The 23,136-nt window shown below is 34.4% G+C and overlaps 2 protein-coding genes across 2 annotated transcripts; one reads left to right on the top strand and one right to left on the bottom strand.

The window, feature by feature from the left end:
- Positions 1–11,921: 11,921 nt before the first annotated feature.
- On the bottom strand, positions 11,922–13,415 carry LOC118063361 (uncharacterized). The gene has a single exon (XM_035077383.1). The coding sequence runs from the start codon at positions 13,413–13,415 to the stop codon at positions 11,922–11,924; it is 1,494 nt and encodes a 497-aa protein (XP_034933274.1).
- Positions 13,416–18,947: 5,532 nt separating this feature from the next.
- Positions 18,948–21,082, top strand: LOC118063365 (protein DMR6-LIKE OXYGENASE 1). The gene is made up of 4 exons (XM_035077387.2): positions 18,948–19,252; positions 19,614–19,861; positions 20,034–20,355; positions 20,498–21,082. The coding sequence occupies exons 1-4, from the start codon at positions 19,028–19,030 to the stop codon at positions 20,747–20,749; spliced, it is 1,047 nt and encodes a 348-aa protein (XP_034933278.1). The 5' UTR covers positions 18,948–19,027; the 3' UTR covers positions 20,750–21,082.
- The last annotated feature ends 2,054 nt before the right edge of the window (positions 21,083–23,136 follow it).

Genomic DNA, 23,136 nt, shown 5'->3' with positions numbered 1-23,136 from the left:
TAGAGTTTGGTCACCTTTATGAAGGAGTTGCTTGATTCACTTGTCATTCTACAAGTAGAATGTCAAAAATATCATTTTTGAATAAACATCAAATTATTTTTTAAATCAAAATGCCAGATCAATTTTTCAAAACTTCAATAGGGAAACTGATTTTGGTAAAAAGAGATGAATTGCGTCTATGAGATCACGCAAGGCTTTAAGGATATGTTTGTGAGTCTTTATAAGAAAACTCTCCCAGAAAAATGAATAATGCTTGGTCGTAACACGATTGAATGACAAACTCATTAATTTCATTGAAACTTTGGAAAAGAAGTTCAACAACAAAGAACTTATGACAACATCTTGAGCTATGAATACTAGCATGATAACACCTAAAGGGGATAAACATTTAGTGATCACTTATTGGAATTTCTGGAATCATTCATTCTCCTTGACAAAGGCATCTTTTCAATAGTTAGTTGAAGTCATATGTAGACCATTCTCTACCTACTATCACCATAGCTTTATCTTCAAGATAGTTGATTTTTAGGAGTTGGTGTGAAGAATTAGCTATAAGATTGATAAGTGCCTTGGCAACCACCTTCAGTGAAACCATTCTTCTCAGTTTGGTTAGCAATCTTACCTAACCCAATGGCTTGTTTAATCCTCTCAGCTATAACAACTAGGTCAGTGAAATGTTGTGCAGAGCTTTTAACCAAGTATTCAAAGTACGGAGCTTTAAAGCTGTTGGAAAATAAATTGATCATCTCTTTTTCTAACATAGGAGGGTTAACTTGTGCAGCTAACTCACTCCATCTTTGGGCGTATTCCCTTATGGACTCCTTTTTATCCTTCTTCATAGCTTGCAAGCTTAACCAATCAGGACCTATGTCTATATTGAACTTATATTGCCTCATGATGGCATCCACTAAATCCTTCCATTTTTTAACCTTGGTATTGTCCAACCACATATACCAAGTAAGAGCAACATTACTCAAACTGTCTTGAAGGAAATGAATCACTAGTTTCTCATCATCAACCACCTCAGCCATTTTGTTGCAGTATGATTTGAGATAAGTTATAGGGCAATGAGTTCCCGTATATTTAACAAATTCTTGCACTCTAAAATTTTTAGGAATGACAATGTTGGGCACCAAACACATCTCAACAGCCTTTATAGGATCATATAGGTGAATTCTCTCAAATGCCCTCATCCTTTACTCTTGGGCAATGAATTTGTTCAGATCATCTTCTTTTACCATCATGCATTTTTAAGATTCCTTCTCTGTAGAATCTGTCACACCCGACATCGCGGCGACCTTAAAAATAATCCTCGATTATGGAAAAATAACAGATTTCTGGCATCTTGTTCTTTTAGGAAAAAGGTCTTGTTTAAGGAGTCGTCACCTAGTATTATGGTCACTAGGAACCCTAACTGGTCAAGAGAGATCCTATGGTACGAGACTGGTTGAGGTTAGGGAAGGTATTAGCACCCCTAACACACCCTACATGAGGTAAGTTGCATTGTTGTTTTAATCTTGCTAATTTTTTTTGTTCATTTGTGTGTAAGAATGTATGATTTTATTGACTCTAACTTCAATAAATAAACCTAAGAAATAAATTTAAATCAATGCATGTGTATTTTTTTTTTTTAAAAAAAATGATGGTTTGATCATAATATTCCTAACTCTGGCGTTAATGAATATTTGATCTCGAATATTTTCACCTCTGGCGTTGGTAAATATGCCACCATAAATAATTCCAATAAAAAAAATCGACCATGAATATTTCCAACTCTGGCGTTGGTAAATATTCCACCATAAATAATTCTAATTAAAAAAAAAAATTCAACCATGAATATTTCCAAACTCTGGCGTTGGTAAATATTCCACCATAAAGAATTCCAATTAAAAAATTCGACCATGAATTCCAATTAAAAAAAAAATATCGACCATGAATATTTCCAACTCTGGCGTTGGTAAATATTCCACCACAAATAATTCCAATTAAAAAAATTCGACCATGAATTCCAATAAAAAAAAATTCGACCATGAATATTTCCAACTCTAGCGTTGGTAAATATTCCACCACAAATAATTGTAATTTAAAAATTTCACCACGAACAATTCCAATATATATATTTTATTCCTGATCTTCATATCAGTGAATAATAAAAAAAAAACATTTTTTTTAACATGTGAAATTTTTAACACAAGCACATTGAAAAAAATAATAATTTCTAAGACATGCAAAAAAAAAATTTTAAACTTATTATTATTTTTATTTTTTATTATCTATATTTTTGGGCTGGGCCCAGATCAGCCCAAGCCAGTGGCCCAGCTGAATTAATTAAACTGCACACGTGAAGCAACTGTCATGCGTGCAGCAACTGTGCGAAGGTAATTAAATTACCTTCGCACAATTCTTTCATTATGCTCAATTACAAACAAGAGTGAAGAGAAAATGAGAATGGCTTACCTGGTTCTGGAGATCGCGAGGAGGCTGGCAGCAGAGTGATTTCGCTCTTGTCTGTGTATCACTGTCCCCTTTTGTTTTCCTTTTGTTTCGGTGATGATGAAGGTCACGGCTTGTTGCTTGGGTTTTTCCTTTTCTGATTTGCAGGGGGGGATTGAGGAGACGGTGATGTTAATGTTGGGTTTTGCTGGGTTTCTCCCCTCTGTCTTGCTCATCTCTTCCTCCCCGCGAGGTCTCCTTTGCTCAGCTTTTATAGAGACAGCGGCAGCCTCGGTGGTGGTAACAGCTGGCCTCCTAAATGCTTCGTAACCGACGCCTTCAATGAAGAAATGTCCCCGTTGGCTGCCACCGGACGAAACATCTCTGCCATTAAAGGCAGAGCCATTGCAGAGTAAACGGTGAACAGTCGTTGCAAAACAACCCTGTTTTGCTGGCTGCGAATTTGGTCCTTGTATTTCTTCTAATTTTGCAATCAAGCCCCTGGTTAAAATATAATTGGATCCTTACATGTTTGCGCCATTTTCAAGTTGGTCCTTGGATTTTAATTTTTTCAATTTGAACCCCAATTAAACCCCAAACTTTGATATTTCTTCGATTAAGTCCCTGATTGGATTAATTAAATTAATTTCAAGCTTAATTAAGTCCAAAAACTTATCAATTCTCCAATTAAACCCTTGATTGGATTAATTATATTAATTTCAAACTTAATTAAATCTCAAAACTTATCAATTCTCCAATTAAACCCTTAATTTGATTAATTAAATTAATTACAAGCTTAATTAAGTCTCAAAACTTATCAATCATGTTGCCCTTAACCCAAATTTTAGTTCATTCTTCATTTTACTTGTTTTTCATCATTATTATTTTTTTATCATCATTTTTTATCCTTTCCAGTAAATAAAATAATAATAATAATTAAGATAAAAATGGTCAAAAATTGGGTTATGACAGTTGCCCCCTCTTTATAATATTTACAATGCAAAGATATTGGAAATTTTCATTTTCTTTTAGCTTTGTGTAATAAATTTATAAAGAAAAGTAGATAAAGAAAGAACTTTTTTTTTTTTTGAAAACTTCGAAAAGAATAGATTGACACACGACCTTTACAGAGAGATGTAGAAATTAAGAAACAAGTCATTTGGGAGACGACTCAATTTTTATTTTTTTTTAATATGGATTAAATTGTTTTGGGCAACCTGCCCGATGATAAAACAACGCGAAGAATTTCACGAGTGGTCTAATTGTTCCAGGCGACCTGCCCGATGTTTGAAAAATACGAGTATTTTTCAAATTGGTCACATTGTAATGGGTTACCTGTCCAGTGGAAAAATATGAGAATTTTTCAAAAAATGGTCACATTGTAATGGGTTTCCTGCCCAGTGGAAAAACAACGTGAAGAATTTCGCGAGTGGTCTAATTGTTCCAGGCAACCTGCCCGATGTTTGAAAAATACGAGGATTTTTCAGATTGGTCACATTGTAATGGGTTACCTGCCTAGTGGAAAAATACGAGAATTTTTTAAAAAATGGTCACATTGTAATGGGTTACCTGCCTAAATGGTCACATTGTAATGGGTTACCTGCCTAGTAGAAAAATACGAGCATTTTTCAAAAAATGGTCACATTGTAATGGGTTACCTGCCCAAATGGTCACATTGTAATGGGTTACTTGCCCAGTGGAAAAATACGCGGATTTTTCAAAAGTGGTCACATTGTAATGGGTTACCTGCCCAGTGGAAAAATACGAGGATTTTTCAAAAGTGGTCACATTGTAATGGGTTACCTGCCTAGTGGAAAAATACAAGGATTTTTCAGGATGGTTATAGGAGGGCTCAAAGGCGCACTATTCAAAAGATGGAAGCTCAAAGGAAATGAGGGCTCGGAGGCGCGCTCAAAAGGAAATGAGATGAGGGCTTGAAGGCGCACTCGAAAAGATGTATGGTTAGGAAACGCATTACCTTAGGAATGAAAAATGAAAGGTGGTAAAAAAAATACAAAGATTTTTCTAGTGGCCTAATTCTCATGGGCGGCTTGTCCAGGTCAAAAAATTCTCAAAAATGAAAAATTTTCGACAGCAATTTTGATCTTTGGCCATTTCAAGTTGGCTTTCCACTTGATGGATTTCGTTGGAATTTTCTCATATGAAATTTACAGAACTCATTGTTCAATGACTCAAAGTTTAGATGATATGCATGCATCTTTACCTGTTTTGAAATAGTGGTCCCCATTTCTTCTTAGTCTTCTTGTTGCTTGATTGATAAGGATTTGCTACCTCTGATTTAGGTCCTCGTTATCGCTTGGCTTCTAGCCTACTCGAGTTAACTTTTGTAAGTCCTTTCCAAAATATTTATAATTTACACAGCTCATCCTTTACAGGGCCCATGATGACCCTTTCACTTGCTGGAAATTTGATCAACTTGAGACAATCATTCAATAATTCTTTATCTCATTATCAACAACATTCGATGTCACTTGTTGAAAAGATCAAGATGCCTTTGGCAAACAAGAATGTCCCCTTGACTGATTATAGGAAATTTTCCTACCTCTTTTGTTCCCCGAAAGGATCTAATCCTCTTTTAAGCATAATGTTGTCCCTTTGTACGAGTCATTGTTCCAAAGTGTGCTCCATTAGAGACTCAGACAAATGATGGTTTTGAGTAAACCCTTCTCTCCTTTTTTCAATTTGGTGAAGGAATATAGGTCTAGAATGAATCTTGAAATCTTGATCTTGCATTTTGAAAACAAAAAATTACTTTGATGTGAGTCTAAAACAATTTGCTTTTGAAATCTTGCAACTCAATTATTTTCTTTTGTTTTTTTTTTAGAAAAGAGATTATTTGCTCTTGTGTTTGGCAATGAGATCTTCGGTGAAAATATGCCATGAGATGACCTTTTATCTTTATAGGTGTTCAAAGTGAACGGCTCGAGAAAAAGCTCGGGGTTTCGTATGACAAAAAAACTTGTCTCTTTTTTTATTTTTATCAGCATGAATAATAATGAGTAGTTTATTCTTGATGTCATGAATCTTATGAAAAAGTATTCTTTGCATTTTGAGAGCATTGTTTATTGTTCTAGGTTACTTGCTTGCTTGATTAGAAAGGACTTTTACAGGGACGTAACATAGGTTGTGATTCATGGTTATGGAAGAAAAGGATTCATAAGGCTCAAAAAGTGTTTAAGGGTTTCAAAGACCGAGGATCACTATCAACAATTTGACTCTTAATGTCTTCCATCTTTTCTTTTGCCGCTCTTTTTTGATTTGCCCCTTTTGGTTTTCATTGCTTTGCTAGAGCATACTCACTTTATCTTAGTTATCACTTTCTTGTGATTTGGGCATGCCCCCTAGCATTTGAGTTTCTTGGGCTCTTTTGCCTTTTGGCTTTCTCACAGCTTTATTATTTTTCTTGATCATTGAAATTTCACTTGCCCCCAGTGTGGGGTGTGATCCTAGTCGGGATTTTTTTTTATGAAAGAAAAATTATTCAGGCTCAAAAAGGGATCGCAAGGGATGTTCTTATTTCAGAATATGAAAGGAATAACAAAGATGGCCTTTCCTCATTTCAAGCGCAAGCAGTTAAGATCAATAAACTTTGACCTCATCTAGTGTGATGGTTTAGTCTTTGCAAAGATGTATTTCATGAATTATGAGCAACGAGTTCACTACATACCATTATTCATACATTTAAAAACACATGATTCAAGAGTTATGGGGTAAGGGTGTTTATTCATTTCCTTTTTTTTTTTTTAGAGTTTGGTCACCTCTGCGATAAAAAATGAAAATATTGTCTTTAAACAAACCTCAAATCATTTTTTTTTTCAAAAAGCAAATTCACGTTTTCAAAATTCATTCTAGCATTTGGTTGGGGAAATGAATCGATTTTATGAGATCATGCGAGGTTGCAAAGGTGCATTGATGGATTCTTTGATATCGATAAACATTTATGGGAAAGATGGAATGTATACAAAGAGAAGTTCTTGGCCGAAACTTTGTTTTATTGATTTGATGAGGATTTATACAATCATGGATAATATTTCTTTACAGAATCAGAGTTCACTATTCTTCTCAAATCTTCTCCATCCATTCCTGTCAATATTAACGCTCCTCCAAAGAATGCCTTCTTCACTACATATGGGCCCTCATAATTGGGCGCCCATTTGCTATGATCATCACTAGGAAGTAGTAGGATTTTTTGTAATACAAGATCTCCCTCTTTGAATTCTCTTGGTCGAACTTTTCGATCGTATGCTCTTGCCATCCTTTTTTGATACAGTTGGTGGTGACAAATTGCAGCCAGTCTTTTTTCACCGATCATGTTTAACTGCTCATATCGTATTCTAGCCCATTCAGCTTCTTCAAGCTCAGATTCCATGAGGACCCTTAGAGAAGGAATCTCCACTTCTAACAGCATTACTGCCTCCATCCCATAGACTAATGAGTACGATGTAGCTCCAGTTGATGTCCTTACTGCAGTTCGATACGTGTGAAGAGCGTAAGGAAGCCATTCATGCCAATCTTTGTAAGTAATCACCATTTTCTGAACTATCTTTTTTATATTTTTATTAGCAATTTCTACAGCACCGTTCATCTTAGGTCTGTAAGGGGACAAGTTGGAATGCTTGATCTTCCACTTTGTGCATAGCTCCTCTATCATCTTTTCATTGAAGTTTTGAGCATTATCAGTCACTACTCTCTCGGGTACACCATATCTACAGATTAGATCTTTCTCGATGAACCATTTGACCACTTTCTGAGTCATATGGGCATATGAGCAAGCCTCTACCCATTTTGTGAAATAGTCAATTGCAACCAGGATAAACCAATGACCATTGCTAGCTTTCGGGTTAATTGGTCCCACCACGTTAATTCCCCACATTGCGAACAACCAAGGTGACACCATGTTGAATAAAGGTATTGGAGGTTCCTGGATCTTGTCACTATATATCTGACATTTATGACATTTTCGAACGAATTCTATGCAATCCCTCTCCATAGTCATCCAAAAATACCCAGCTCTTTGTATTTGTCTAGCCATCATGTGCCCACTTGCATGAGTAGTGCAAATTCCTCCATGCACTTCTTGTAAAGCCTTGTTAGCTTCTGCCTCATCCTTTACTTGTGTGTTTTTTATTTGTTTCAAATGATATTATATTTTGAGCTTATTTGCAATTTTATTATTTTTTATGGTTAACGCCGGTCCCTAAAAATAGGATACACGTTAAAAATGACATCAGTCCCTAAAAATAGGAGACTTGTCTAAAATATTGACGTTTAACCCTAAAAAGGAGAAGTACGTCTGAGTTACCAAAAAAACTATGGACATAATCCATATTGGTATTTAAACTTTTGACATCGGTCCTTTTCTAAAAAAGAGACGTGTCGACGAATAATATTTGTTTATAAAATTATTTTTATATCGTTGAGAAATGGGTATCTTATATTTGAGATTTGGGCTTTGGACCCACAAACGATAACATGATAGGATGGGTGTTGGACCCGCGTTGTTATTCTTTTTTTTTGTTTTATTTTTTTATTTTTACAACATGCAAGAAAATTTATATACAAAATAACAAAAATGTTAGAAATAAAAAAAAATTACGTGAGCACCACAGTATAGGTAAAAGACTGAAATACCCTCGGATTTATCAGAAATTTACGAAAATGCCACTGGCGGCGCGTGTGGCTCACGCGCGGCTACTGTTGGTGGCGGCGAGATTTTCAGGCGAGATTTCTGGCCAACCGATGGTCGGTTCTGGTAGATCTGAGGTCGAGGATTCTGTTTGTGGTGGTCTCTACGGCCGTTGATGGCTGACGAGGGAGAATCGACGACTTGAAGCTTCGGTGGCGGCGCCGATCGCGGCCTTTTTCCGGCCATATGTGGCGGTGAAAACGATTAAAACCACCGGTTTTTTTATTTTCAGGAGATTAGCGACCTTTCTGTGGTGGTTAGGAGGCTGGAGACGGCCGGAGATGTTAGATCGGAGGAGAGAAAGAGAGTCGCCGGCGAGAGGAGAGAGATGCTCTGAGATTTGCTACGGTGCGGACGCGTATATGGTTTACCGGTGCCGCTGAATGATGTTAACCGTGGGATCTTGGATGAAACGATCGGACGGCTGTTATTGGCTAGATCTGCAGGTTGATCGGACGACCCAGATTGTCCGGGTTTTGATCTTGTGTGTCGCGGTGCACCGAAATCTCGGTGCACCGGATGACGTGGCGCGACGGGATTAAATCTTGAATTAATTCAATGGCTGAGATGAGTCGGGATATATTTGGTATTTTTCAAATTGTTTTTTTTTTTAAATAATATCCTACTCTCCCGAAGAAAAATTAAAAAAACATGCAGTGTTACAATTCTTTCTCCTCCCCCTTTTCTCTTCGCTCGTGGCAATTTATACAATGAGCAGGGGACACCACAACTGCTCCATAGCTACTCCACAACTGCTCCATATAATTACAACTGCTCCGCTGACTAATAATTATTATTTTTTTATTTTTTTTGTTTTATTATATATAATAATAAATTTTTATATAGGTAAAATTAAAAATTCAAATCAGTATTAGAAAAAGCCCGTTTCAACCGCTAACACAAAAAAAACATTTGATAGGTATCAACTTGATAAACCGGGTTTTAACCGAAAAATGATGGTTTTGACCCAAAAATAGCCCGAAACTCATTTTTCATCCCGGTCAACATGGTTTGACCCGTATTGACCTGGTGAACTCGGTTTTGGTCAAAATTGATGTTTTTGACCCGAAACAGCCCGGAACTCATTTTTAAACCTGGTCAACATGGTTTGACCCATATTGACCCGGTGAACTCGGTTTTGGTCGAAAATGATGTTTTTGACCTGAAACAGCCCGGAACTCATTTTTAAAACTTGGTCGACATGGTTTGACCCGTATTGACCCGGTGAACTCGGTTGTGGTTGAAAATGACGTTTTTGACCCGAAACAACCCGGAACTCATTTTTAAAACTGGTCAACATGGTTTGAATAAAAAGATGCGGTTGACTCGAGAAAAAAATATTTTTAAATTTTGAAATTTTTTTCTTAATTTTTTTGGATTTTTTGAAAATATATCAAAAACATGGGTCAAAAATTAGGTAGCAACACCAGGCATGTCAGCGTATGACCAGGCAAACACATCAGCATATTCTTGTAAAAGAACAATCAACTTTGTTCTTATGTCAATAGCAATTAGCTTCCCTATTTTCAACTCTCTTTTATCAAGCTTTTTATCAATTCTATTTCTTCTTTTGCAGGCTTCCATGCATGCTCATATTGTTCTACCAGCTTTGTGATCTTTTTGAGGTCTTCCTCTCCAAATTCTTCCTCATCCATTGCAATTATAGTTTCATCAAATTTGGGCTAATTATTCTCAGTGTAATGAATTTGTGAGTTTATCGATAATCCGCTTTCAGATTTCCTGAAAGCGGAAAGTGTTTTGGTTATGAATGTATAATTCCAGGAAAGTAAACAAAAATCAAAGACAAGAAGGTATGATTTAAAGAAAACATGCATGATCTCATTAAAATTCAAAGGATAGAAGGGCTCAAACAAAACCTAATTGCCAATAATTTGAGCCGTCATTATTGGCAACGCATAATTATTCAAACAATAAAACGTAAAGAAAGCATTACTTTTTGAAAAAAATCGGGACTTCCATAGTTTCCCAATTGTTTAACTTTTCCCCATCAGCTAATTTTCTCACGAATCCAGAGGGCTCATCTTCTAGAGCTCCCACAGTTAGTTGGGGTAGTGCTTTAAAGGGGCTCTCTTCATCTTCAAAATCTCCTTGGGGTTCTTGTTCACTGGTTCCTTCCAGATAATGAATAGTAGCACCACTAAACTCCTTGCTCAGCTTCTCAATTTCACCATCAACCTTTATCACTTGTGCAGGTCGTGGGAATGTCACGTGGATTGATGGAATTTGTATCCGATCTTTATTAGGCTCCCTTCTTTCGATTCGAGCCAGCCTTCTTTCCCGTTTAGACTTGATTTCTCTCTTGAAATCTGCCTTTCATGGCTTAAAACCCAAACCAAATCTCTGTTCAGTGCATTTCATTTTTATCACATTGATCCTCTCCGGCATTCCTGTTGTAGGGTCATACTGGAATGGTAGCCCGTGCTTTAGAAAGTATTTAGCAGCCATTTTTACTGCATCAGAAATTTCTAGCTTTCTTCATGTAGTATTTGTTGGTACCTATTTAGCATTTACCACTTCAAACACATGCAGATTTCCATATGTGCTTCCTTCAGCTTCTATGTAAGGGATCGATATATTTCTTGTCATTGACAGAGTTTCCTCAGCTTTCACTGTCACCAAATTCCCATTGATGATGAACTTAAGCCACTGATGTAAAGAAGATGTGATGGCTCGGGCTGCGTGGATCCAAGGCCTCCCCAATAAAATACTATATGATGGATGATATCCATTACTTGCAACGTTACTTAGAACGGCTGAGGGCCAATAACCAGTTCAACATCAATATTCCCGATGATTGGTCTAGGTGACCCATCATATGCTCTGGCAGTCATGGTACTAGGCTTCATGTGAGAGGCATCAACAAGCATTTTATCCAGCACATGTCTTGGCAACACATTTAAAGCAGAGCCATTATCTATGAGCACCTTCGCAATAACAAAATCCTTGCACTTTACGGTGATGTACAACAGCTTATTATGGCCGGCCCCCTCAGGATCAAGCTCATCATTGGTGAAGTAAAGATAGTTGGTGGCTTGAATTCTGCCCACCAAATGCTCTATAAAATCGTATGTGATGTCTTGAGGAACATATGCCTCGTTGAGAACCTTTTGAAGGGCATTCCAATGGAGTTCTGAACTTAATATTAGTGATAACAAGGAAATCCTAGCCGGCGTCTTTTTAAGCTGTTCCACCATGCTATATTCACTATGCCTCATCAATTTCAAAAACTCATTAGCTTCTTCATCACTTACTGGCTTATTAACTTCCTCCATCTCTACCACATTCTTCCCTTTATCTTGTTTATGGTTTTCTAACTCTTCGGGAGTAAAGCATCTCCCACTTCTGGTGAGTCCTCCTACCTCGGCATTGAAAACTGGGGTAGGACCCGGGCTACAAAAGGAATAACCATAATTATAAGGCAAAGCATTATAATTTCCGCTAGCAGTATTTGGAGGCTTAGTTAGGATCTTTTTTGGTGGACCCCCTTCAGTTGGTTGATATCGACAAACTTCCTCCTTATTGCCATAACTAGTCAATGTTCCTACCAAATCATCTTCTTCATGTTTCATTAATCTCAACACCCTTAGCGTCATCATACTTTCCACCTCACAATTAAACTCCTCACTAGAGTCTATATCGTGCCCAAACTGCTGATGATATTTGTAGTATTCGCTCATGCCTCCTACAGCTTGCACATTGACTGGTATTTTGAGATACCCAGCTTGTTTCAACATCTCATACATACTATCCATTGTGACTTTTAGTATTGTTTTACCCTCTTTCCCACCTCCAAGCTATTGACTCCCCCACTTCCTGAAGCGTGGTTTGGTAAAGGGTTGGATTTCACATTCGGGGAATCATCAAAGGAAATCCACCCCGCTTTGATAAGTTTGAGTATTTTCCTTTTGAATGCAATACATCCATCAAAGTTATGACCAGGGGCTCCAGCATGGTATTCGCATTTTTGATCAGGTTTATACCAAGCAGGGAATGGTGGCTGTAAAGGGGGTAAAGGAACAAATGCTATTTGGCCGATGTTTAGAAGCCTTTTATGCATTTCGGCGAGAGTTAGAGGCAATGGCGGAAGTTGTACTTGTTCCTCTGAGAAATTTCTTCTTGGGCGGTAGGTATTGTTGATTGGGTTAATTGTGGGGTTATTTTGGTTGTGGGTAGGTGAAGCAAATTTTATGTTAGATATGGAAGGAGTAGGTGTGACGGTTTTGAAGTTATAATTTTCTTGGTAGACTTTCCTTCCTCTTCCTCCCCTCTCAACATTATGAATTTTTGATTCTTTCTTCCTTCCAACAAAACCTTTTTTTTCAATTGGATCTACAATTCTTCCCGCTCGAATAGCGTCTTCGATCCTTTTAGTTATGAAAACCAGATCAAAAAAATTTTGTGTGGCACTACCAAGCAAGTACTCAAAATACAGGGCTTTGAAAGTGTTGGAAAATAAACCCGTCATTTCCCTGTCTAGCAATGGAGGGTTAACTTGTGCAGCTGCCTCACGCCATCTTTGGGCATACTCTCTTACAGACTCTTTATTTCCCTTTTCCATAGCTTGGAGACTTGATCGATCTGGGGCAACATCCATATTAAACTTATATTGCTTAATAAAAGCATCCACCAAGTCCTTCCAACCTTTAATCTTGGTGTTATCTAAACGCATATACCAGGCAAGAGCAGCATCACTCAGACTGTCTTGGAAGAAATGGATCAATAACTTCTCATCATGAACCACCTCCACCATCTTATTGCAATATGCTTTAAGATGGGTTATCGGGCATTGAGTTCCAGTATACTTGACAAACTCTGGTACTCTAAATTTCCTGGGAATAACCACATTAGGCATTAAACACATTTCAGCAGCCTTTACTGGGTCATACAAATTATTTCCTTCGATGACCCTCATTCTTTCTTCTAAAGCAGCTAGTTTCTCCTGACCATCCTCGTCCACCGTTCTATCCCTTTGGTGCTCCTCTTCTCTTGGAACAATATGGGGAATCCTTATTAGGAATGCTGGTTGAGCAGGTAGGAAATGAGCAACATCATGAGGTTTTAATGGCGAAATGAAAGACGCTGTAGGCATTGGCTGGAATTGAGCTGTGAACGATGGTTGAGAAGATGTTCCTTCTCCAGATTTGAATTTCAAAGCTTGCTCGAGTAGACTAGTAAGCCTTGCTACATCCTCCTTTAGGCTTTTCATCTCTTTTTTGTGTTCAGTTTCTAACTGAGCTCTCTCTTCATTTTCCATTTTTTTCCGCAACCGTGTGTTATGAGTGTGTTTTAATAGGGGACCTATATTTCACCTGATGTGCAGCATTATGACAGTTTATAAGTGTATGTTCAAAAATGCATGAATGTGAATGCAACATATTGGGCATGGATTATTTCATGGGAGGGTGACAAAACAACTATTATTCTTTGGATGCTTGGTCAGATCTACATCCGATACTTATTGCAATGCCGAGAGGAGATCTGTTTAACCTTTTACCATCTGAGCTTTCAGCCTTGAATACACATTTTGAAAAAATAAATAAATAAATAAAGGTCTCCGCCTTTTTTTATTTAACATGAAATGATTAAGCATAAAATAAAGGACTCTATTTATTGTTTAAATGCAATGAAATGTTAAATTGTCAATTTTAACTCATAATGATTAAGCATCTTTGTTGTTTTGATTTGGCAATTTTGGAAAATAAAATTTAATGCATATTTATGATGATTTATTGTTTTTGTTAGTTTCTTTTTGTTTCAATTATGTTTGTCATTGATAATGTTATTTGTTGGAACAAAGAAAACATGTTTTGGAGGTCTAAAATAACCATTATGGGTTTGACAAAGACTGACTTAATTCTAGTCAAGTTGTAGGTTTCTAAGACAGTGTTCATCATGTTCTTGGAAAGAACATTATCTTAGCTCTATTTTTAGATCATTTTTGGTCCATTTGTTTCCACAGATTCCTTTGAACAACTTGATTAGCAAACAATCTAGGTTTAAAACACATTAATAACATGTATTCATTTTGACTGCCCAAAATACATTTGATCAAATCATGGCTTTTGAGTGATAATCAATGGTTTTTTATGCTTGATTCTTGATCTATGTTCTTCATTTGTTTTGTGTTTGATTCATTTTATCCAAAAAAAAAAAATTGAATTTTTATGTTTTTCTTATGTTTAATATGTATTGGCTTAGAGTTTTTGTTTTTGGTTTGTTTTAGGGTCAACCCGGACAAGTCAAAATCGAGTAAGACATTTAAAAGTTTGTTTGATTTGCTATTTTTTTTTTAATATTAAATAATTTCTGGCCAAAGGAGGTGTTTGGCAAATACACCCTTAGGACTGCTTTTTAACAGTTTTTTTCAAAGAAAAAATTAGGTCTTGCCAAACATGGCCTTAAAAAAATATAAAACAATATAAAAAAAAAATAGTTATATAAAAAAAATGATTTTTGTCTGTTGCATCTAGTCAAGTCTCTCGAAAATCAAAAATCATATTTTGCTTAAGAAAATAAAAACATAAAATACATGGTATGTTTTAGTATTTTTATACAAAATTCAATATATATATTTGCATGCATTTTGAATTTAATAATCAGTTTACTGAAACCATGAGAATTTGACCAATATTTTAATAACCCCTGAAAATTTTTAATTCATGAGAATTAATGGTTAATATTTTTGTATAAATATTAGACCTATAAGTAAATTTTTATTTAAATATCAAGAATTGGTTAGAAAGTTCTCAAAATTATTCTGAATATTCATCAATTTTACTTGAAAGTACTTTTACCACAATATATGAGATGTGCAAAACTCTTTCACCTTTTAAGATAGGTGAACCCTATCAAAGCACTTATATGAACCATTTTCATAAGAATTCATTTTGGTATACGAGCCCATAAAAATTTCAAAATACTAGACTTATTTATAAAAGTAAATTTTTTTTCTAGCCCATATACGAATCACTGATTAAAAATCTATCAATGTCGTTCAGTCACATATAGATCACACAATTAATCTTACCTTGAGTAATGTGTACTAATACTTTTTTTAGTCATAACCAGTGTTTTATCTTAGAAATTTTTGATAAAGTGACTTTCTAATCCCAACATTGCAAGGGATATGATCAAATAAAATCCTCTTAAATGAATTGAATGAGATCAAATATTTTACTTCAATAATAATACCATAAACTATATTGAATAATTCCTCTCTTTGTGTGATAAAAAAATATTTGAGTGAAATAGTCATGTTTTGTCAGTGTTTATCCAATCTCTTGCTCAAACGCCACCCCCACCGATCTGCTGATTTATATTTAACATATTTTCTAATGTTTTATTAACATATGTCATTCAAATACTTTATTTATACTTTATACTTTGAAGCTATTTAAATTAACCTAAACTGATGATGACATTGAACTTCCTTTATTATACTTTAAAGCCTACCCTTCGAGAACCATTTTGACATTGGAGGACTTCACATGTGAATCATGAAACATGACAGCCATTATTTGATTCTCGACTTAAAATCTAATTACGATGGGATTGATTAATCTTGACTTTAATTCTAATTAATTAACTTTCTCAGAATTTAATATAATTTTTTAAACTTTACTTTTTGCTGGGTAGTTAACTTTTCTAGAATGTGAAAAAAGTTCCATATACAGGTGAAACTAGAACTGTGGCTTAACGAGAAGGAGAAGCAGATAAAAATTGTTTTTCATAAACTGAAATTTAACTTTAATTTTTGGATGGGACCATATTAAAAAAAATATAGTTTGTATTAACCAAACACTTTAATTTAGTATTTGTTTCTTGCCGTTACCGCTGCTGCAGTGCCATAAAGGTACGGCACCACCAAATGTTGATAGCCTAATTCTTCCCTTGAAAAAGAAAGGCCATGATACATCTTTGTCATTTCCCTCTCCTTCCACGAAATGGGATGTGGGAGTTCAACTTAATTGCACCTTCATCGAAATTTGTTATTGAGTACATTTTTATTCTTATTTTTACCCCTAATACAAAGCAATTTTCAGAGATAGTGTGGGTACGGGGGAGATGAGAGTAGAATAGTAATAATTTTATTTCTTTAAAAAAAATGTTTAGATATACTGTATAAAAAATAAAATTTTAAAAAATATTATTTTAATATATTTCTAAATAAAAATTACATCTATTAAATATATTTTACATTTAATTGGATTAGTAGAGAAGAAATACTTATTAATATGTATTTTGGTAAAGGGACAATCGGTAGAGGGTTAAAAAAGAACAATATTATGTTATGAACCATTAAGTTGATTGTTGGAAATTAAAAGACACGTGAAACGATATTATTGGTTGGCTAATTATTAGAGATAAATATTAATTCATGGTTAAGTTGATTCTTTGAAATTAAAGACATGTTTGATCACCAATATTACGTAAACGCAAAACTTGAATAAACTTGGTAGCTTGTAATTGTTGTATGTGATTCTTCCTTGTTTGCCGCATTCAGTGACTCCTTTAACTTTATAATTTCTTGTGATCTGGTGTTGGACGCCATAATGGAAGTCCAAGAATAGATTCAGTTTGGAATTACAAGGTGTTTTTTAAATGTTTAAATTTATTTTTATTAAAATTTATTTTTTGATATTTTTAAATTATTTTAAAGTGTTGACATGAAAAAGGCCGTTATAAGCTCCAAGAGGTATTGCAGAAGATAATGGAAGAATATTGAATGTATTAAAATAGGGAAGAAGGAGAAGAGAAAACAAGAGAGATGGAGGAACTCTTGTGCGTCGTTCATTCATTTCTTTTTGCATAATGCCAAAATTTGCTACAGTATAACAAATAAAGAAGAGCTGTCAAGAAGCAACAGTAGAATTGACAAAAGAAGAACAAATAAATTAAGGAATTGATCACAAAACCACATCGTGATTTGTTATTGAGTAGCATAATAGAATATAAAAATGATGGCTGCCTTCTCATAACACAGTTAATGTCTTGTATTATAATATGAAGATGACAGTACGTATACACAAGAGCACAAAATAGATTAAGGAGGTTGACATACACTTGTATTAGTCTTGATATTTTTTTATTTATTTGATGAATATGAATATTTGAGTCAATTTATATATATATTTTAATTAATTTTACAAGTTTTAAAATTAAAAATTATATAAGGCTGTTAGACTACCAATATTACGTTCCATTTGGAGCTTTTTCTTAATTTTAATCCAATTGCATTTACCGATGAACAATTTCTTGAAGGATCCATCGTCCAAAACATTGAGAAAAGGACAGTCAAGATGTCATGGCTGATCACAGATTTTTATTTATCAATCTTCTAGAAAACACATCATCAAAGCATGATACTCTTTCCTTTAATAACAAAAACAAAAAACCCTGCACTTATAGCCCAGCGATGGTAAGAAGTTTTCTTACCTTTGCATCCTGGGTTCAAATCTCAGCGTGTATGTTTGTCATCCCGGCAGTACCTTACATGTTCACTGGGTTTGCAGGATGTTCAGTGAGTCATGAAATTAGTCGTGGTGTACGTAAGCTGGCCCGGACACCCACATAAATCAAAAAAAAAAAAAAACAAAAAACCCTACCAAACATCATTAAAGCATGAGGTGACGTCTGTTGAATAAGAGAAATGGCAGAAAGTCAGGAGCATATTCTGGCATTTATTGTTTTTTTTCCAAACTCATAACTATTAATTAACAAAACACTGATCCGTCACGTGAAAGCACTGTATACACATGCACTTTCTACTCTCTCGTAATTCAAGGTGGATTCAAGTAATTTAAAGTGGTTTTAAAATAAATGTTAATAGTGCAATTTAATTTTTTAATTTTTCTAAGTTAATTTGGTAAAGATTAATGTATCTTTGTTGAATATTATTAAATATAGGAATCTACGTTTTTCAATCAAGAATAAAAGCTTTTGAAAAATCAATGGACAAAAAAGGGGATCGGAGTATACTATTCGTTGGCTTGCTCCCGCGCACATACGCTGTGTTCTTTTTCCTTACTTTGACTTAAATAGTCAATACTTGTCATATATATCTTACAAGTATTTTCTGGTTGTCTTTGCCGATCAAAATTTGAAATGGAGCACTTAAGATTTGTAAGAGAATCTTTTTCTCTTAACATTATTTGATTTTTTTTATTATTATTTTTGAGTTGGACTCTTTCTAATATATTTGCTTTCAAACTTTTAATGTGTAAATATCAATATTTTTATATTTAATATTAAAAGTTTTAAGAGTAAAATAGTTATCTTATTTGAATTTCATAAAAATTTCCTAAGATATACTAAGCATGGTGAATACATATTATTATTGAAAACTCCCATTCTAAAAAAATAGCATATAATTTTTTTTTATCTAAATTATTTTCAATTGCATTAAATTTAAACAAGGTATCAATATTCACAGGGAAGCATCACAGGAAAAATTCAGCAGCTTCCACTAAAATCCAAATCTGAAATTATCACATGAACAGCAAATCCAATAGCCCCAAATCAAACCTCAATGGTCATATCCAACATTTATATCGTTTAAAGCACATTCAATTAGCACAAAGGTTCAGGTTTTTTATTTTTTTAATGGCACCACCAACCTGGGACCCACCTCACAAGTTATTGTTCATCAAAGGCGCCAAGAAAAGTCTAGTAGACCGTCCATTAATGTAAGAAAAGTCTAGTTTGCGACCATAAAATAAGAGACGAGTACTGCTGTGCAAAGCCAATGCTGTGGCGTTGGTTTCCTCCTATAAATATTGATACGAGCTCACTTACTTAGGCCATCAAATCCCACGTTGCACGCAAACTTAAGAAGTCCCTGATTAATTATCCCTACTAATTCTAATCATGCCTGCCGCTGTGTTGCGTGTAGCCGAAGGAGTTGCTTTACCAGAGACCAAACAGCTTCCACCCACCTACAAAAATCCCATTTCCACTCTAGCAACCGTCCCTGAGGCTGAGCTTTGTGATGGCTCTATCCCTATCATTGACTTGGAAGCCCTTCATGGTCCTCGCCGTTCCCATATCGTCAAACAGCTCGGCCATGCATGCGAACACAAAGGTTTCTTTGCGGTAGGTTTTTTCTTTTTTTTAATGGATTCATTGCATTAAAATTAGATCTAGCACCATGAGAAGCACATCAAATTGTAAGAAAATCATTAGCGGTGTGCCCAGGAACTGAGAAGAGAAGAAAAAGAAATAACACCAGGAAATCTAGCTTCTATTATGTGTAATTCCCCAGGGTAGAGAATTACGTTGTTTGCACTGTTTCTGGTGCCCTTTCCCAGCAGCTTTGCCTCTCCAGCAACCTGCTGTTCTAGCTGCTAATTGTTTTCTTTATTTAATCTGTAGTTGTAGCTTGGTATATTATATTCTGTTATGTATGAAAATAATCTAGCTAGTTCTAACAAGAAATTTTATGTTAAACTGTCAGGTGAAGAACCATGGAATTCCAAAGACAACTGTTAACAACATATTCGACACATCAAGGGAGTTTTTCCATCTGCCGGAGGAAGAAAGAATGAAATTCTACACTCCTGACCCTAACAGTGACATCAGGCTAATGACAGCGTATAAAGATGAGGTTGAAAATGTCTTCGTCGCAAGGGAATCTTTGAAATTCCATTGTCACCCTGTTGAAGATTATGTCAACAAATGGCCTACAAATCCTCCTTCCTTCAGGTGAACAAAAGCACAGATTGTTATTTTAGTATCTTTTTAAAACAAGTCTTTCCTTGCTTGATTTTAATTTATTGCGCGAATTGGAACCGAAGATTACTAATTTGTCACCTCCATTTATCAATATATCTTACATTTGGATTCCACTATAATGAATACGTTTGCTTGTTGACAGGGAGAAAGCTGCTGAGTATTTGACAAATGTTAGAAGGGTGGAGATGACACTACTTGATGCAATATCAGAGAGCTTAGGTTTGGAAAGAGATTACATAGAGAAGAGATTGGGTGGACATTATGTATCATTGAACTACTATCGAGCTTGTGAACAATCAGAACTAGAGCTTACTTATGGAGTGCGTGGCCATACTGATCCAACTATAATAACTATGCTGTTGCAAGATGATGTTCCTGGACTTCAGGTCCTAAGTGAGGGAAAGTGGATGGATGTTAATCCTATTCCAGACACAGTGGTTGTCCATGTTGGAGATCTTCTGCAGGTGATTTACAAAAATATATACGATTCCTTAATTACTATTAACATTCTAAGCCCTCTAATTTATGGAAACTATAATATATTGCCATGACATACTTTCCATGTTGTTATAATTACATTTTTCTCTTATGTTTCTGTTGTATCAGGCAATTAGCAACCATCGATACAAGAGTTTGCTCCATCAAGCTATAGTAAATTGCGAGAAGGAGCGTATGTCCATCGCCTCTTATTGTTATCCATCGTCTGATGCTACAATGGGACCTCCTAAGAAGTTGATAGACAATGATCATCCAGCAATCTATAAAGATTTCTCATTCGGAGAATTCAGTAAACAGATGTGGAAAGTGATAACGCCAACTGATAAGCGCCTGGACTTTTTCAAGAGCTCTGCTGCCTGACCATTTTAGCTTCTGAGATGGCGCGTACTTGTCTAATAAGAGAACATATAGCAGTGTTACTGAATATATAATGACTTTCAGTTTCTTTTGGTTAAATAATAGTCCAATTCAATGCCCCAAATGCTTACAAGAGTGAACCCAAATGATGTAATTTTGTAGTTGTTCTGAAATTGATCAGTCCAGGTAAATTATTTCGCAAATGAAATGTTGAACAGTAAATTTAATTTCGAAAAGCTAGAGGGTATTGGTAGAGGATTTTCAGAGTCAATATATCTCCTTACTTGTGTAAATGACTTAATTTTATCCATCAAATAAAACCTACTTGATTCTCAATGTTGTGTAATATTTTGAGTATTGACATCAAACTGATCGAAGCTGCTTGACTGATTGCATTCATGCTTGTCAGGAAATTGGGATTTCTTTGGATAAATTGCTGCCAAACCCTTTATATATCACTAAGCTTTTTGAATAAGCAACCTTTTATGTTTGTGATGTTTGGTTTTATTCAAAAAGCTTTTAAAAAATACAGGATCATTTGTAAAATATTTTGGTACACTTGAATAAAAATTATTTCCAGGCCCAAGCTCTCTGATATTGAGGATAAGCAAGAGACAAGAGACAAGAGAGTGGCTCCAAATAGCACGAGATTGAGAATATTTTTTTGAAAGATCCATCTTAGGTAATATCTTCATTAATTATAAGCAAGAGCACAGAGGTTTTTAAGATCCCAGCTAAAGATTAAAAAAGAAGAAGAAGACTCCACCTGTACGCGCATGCTGCATTTCTTAATTTCATATCCTTATTTTATGTCTTAATTTGTTTATCTCCCTCGTCACCTTGCTTTCAAAGATCAGCAGGCTATTTTTCTTATCTCTCTGATCATTTGATTCGATTTCTGTATCCAGATGACATGAAAAGGGATAACGTAGAAGGCATTGCTTCGTGTCTTCTATATGTATAATCAAAGATCAAACGCAGAAAAATAATGCAAATATTGAGTAACCTATTCTTTCATCTCTATATGTACAATTTGTTGGGATTTAATTGAATTTCTATAATTCTGTTCAAACAAAATTCTTATGTTTTGTTTTGGAGATGGATGTATGATGATGCAGGTCTTGTCGGGATTTAAATAGGTTTTTTTTTTCATAATTTTGTATCTAATTAATAAACATGTAATTATAAATCAAGGATGGACAAAATTAGTGGGATTTTCTTTTCTCAATTTTCTTTTATTGGTTTTCTTATTCCTGTATTTTTCGTTTAAAGTCTTTTTTTTTTAATTCATCTATTTTTTATTATTTTATGATTGGTTTTTTTTCAAAAAGATATATATATTTCAAAGAATATTCTAAAAATAATGGCCAAATAACATCGTGAGTGAAAAAGAAACTAACAACATAAAAACCAAGTAATAGTAAAAAAATTGAATAAAAATATTTCAAAGATTCCGAGCTCATTAATCCATATTTTGTCCAAATCAAGGGAATGAGATTCCTTCGATTTCAAGCCACCCATTTGGAGGATGATCTAGAACTATTTTGACAATGGAAAAGAGTGGGAAAGTACAGTGTGATGTATGGAGGGAAAAGTATTATTTTGATGGCGTTTGATTATTCTTGACCTCCATATATATTTTTGTCAATATTCCTGTCTTTATATTAATTTTATAGCACTCATACATTTTAAATCTTAAATTGTGAGACTTGTCTAGAATGTGACAAGTAATATTATTGAAGATCATGGAAAATAAATATATAAATTGATAAATTAAAAAAGATTTATTAACAATAGTTAAATATTAATAAAATAGAAAGCTAATTTTCTTAGTAAAAGCAAAAAATAGTTGCATATGCAAATATTTAACTTTGATTATGCTTTTTATTTTATAAATTTTTATTTATTTTATCTTAGAAGTTAATTATGATTGTTAATAACAAACTATTTTTATTTTATAAATATATCATTTAAATAAAATTTATTTAAATTATGAAAGGAAAACAATATTCCACTAGCTGACACCATTTCCGATGCTCACATTGATCTCCATGGGCATGAGCTTTGGGAGAGTTCCTTCCCCTTCATCGTCATGCATGTAACACTATATATATATATATATATATATATATTGAAAAGTTCATGTATATATTATAAATATTATCTGAAAATAAATATTTTTTATTTTAAAAAAAAATTTCATCTATATAAAAGATTTTAAAAAATATAAATGAATCAAAATAATGTTTTTCAAAAACTAAAATAACACCGTTAAAATCTCTATATATAAAAAAAGGTTAAGCAAGAAGAAAAAAAAAAAACATAGAGGAGAGATATTAATTGAAACATAAATTTAAAAATTATTTAAGAAAAAAAAATTAAAAAAGATA

Source organism: Populus alba, chromosome 7, assembly GCF_005239225.2.
Source record: "Populus alba chromosome 7, ASM523922v2, whole genome shotgun sequence".
In the NCBI taxonomy this organism is placed as follows: Eukaryota; Viridiplantae; Streptophyta; class Magnoliopsida; order Malpighiales; family Salicaceae; genus Populus; species Populus alba.
This window is presented reverse-complemented; position numbering and strand designations above follow the sequence as displayed.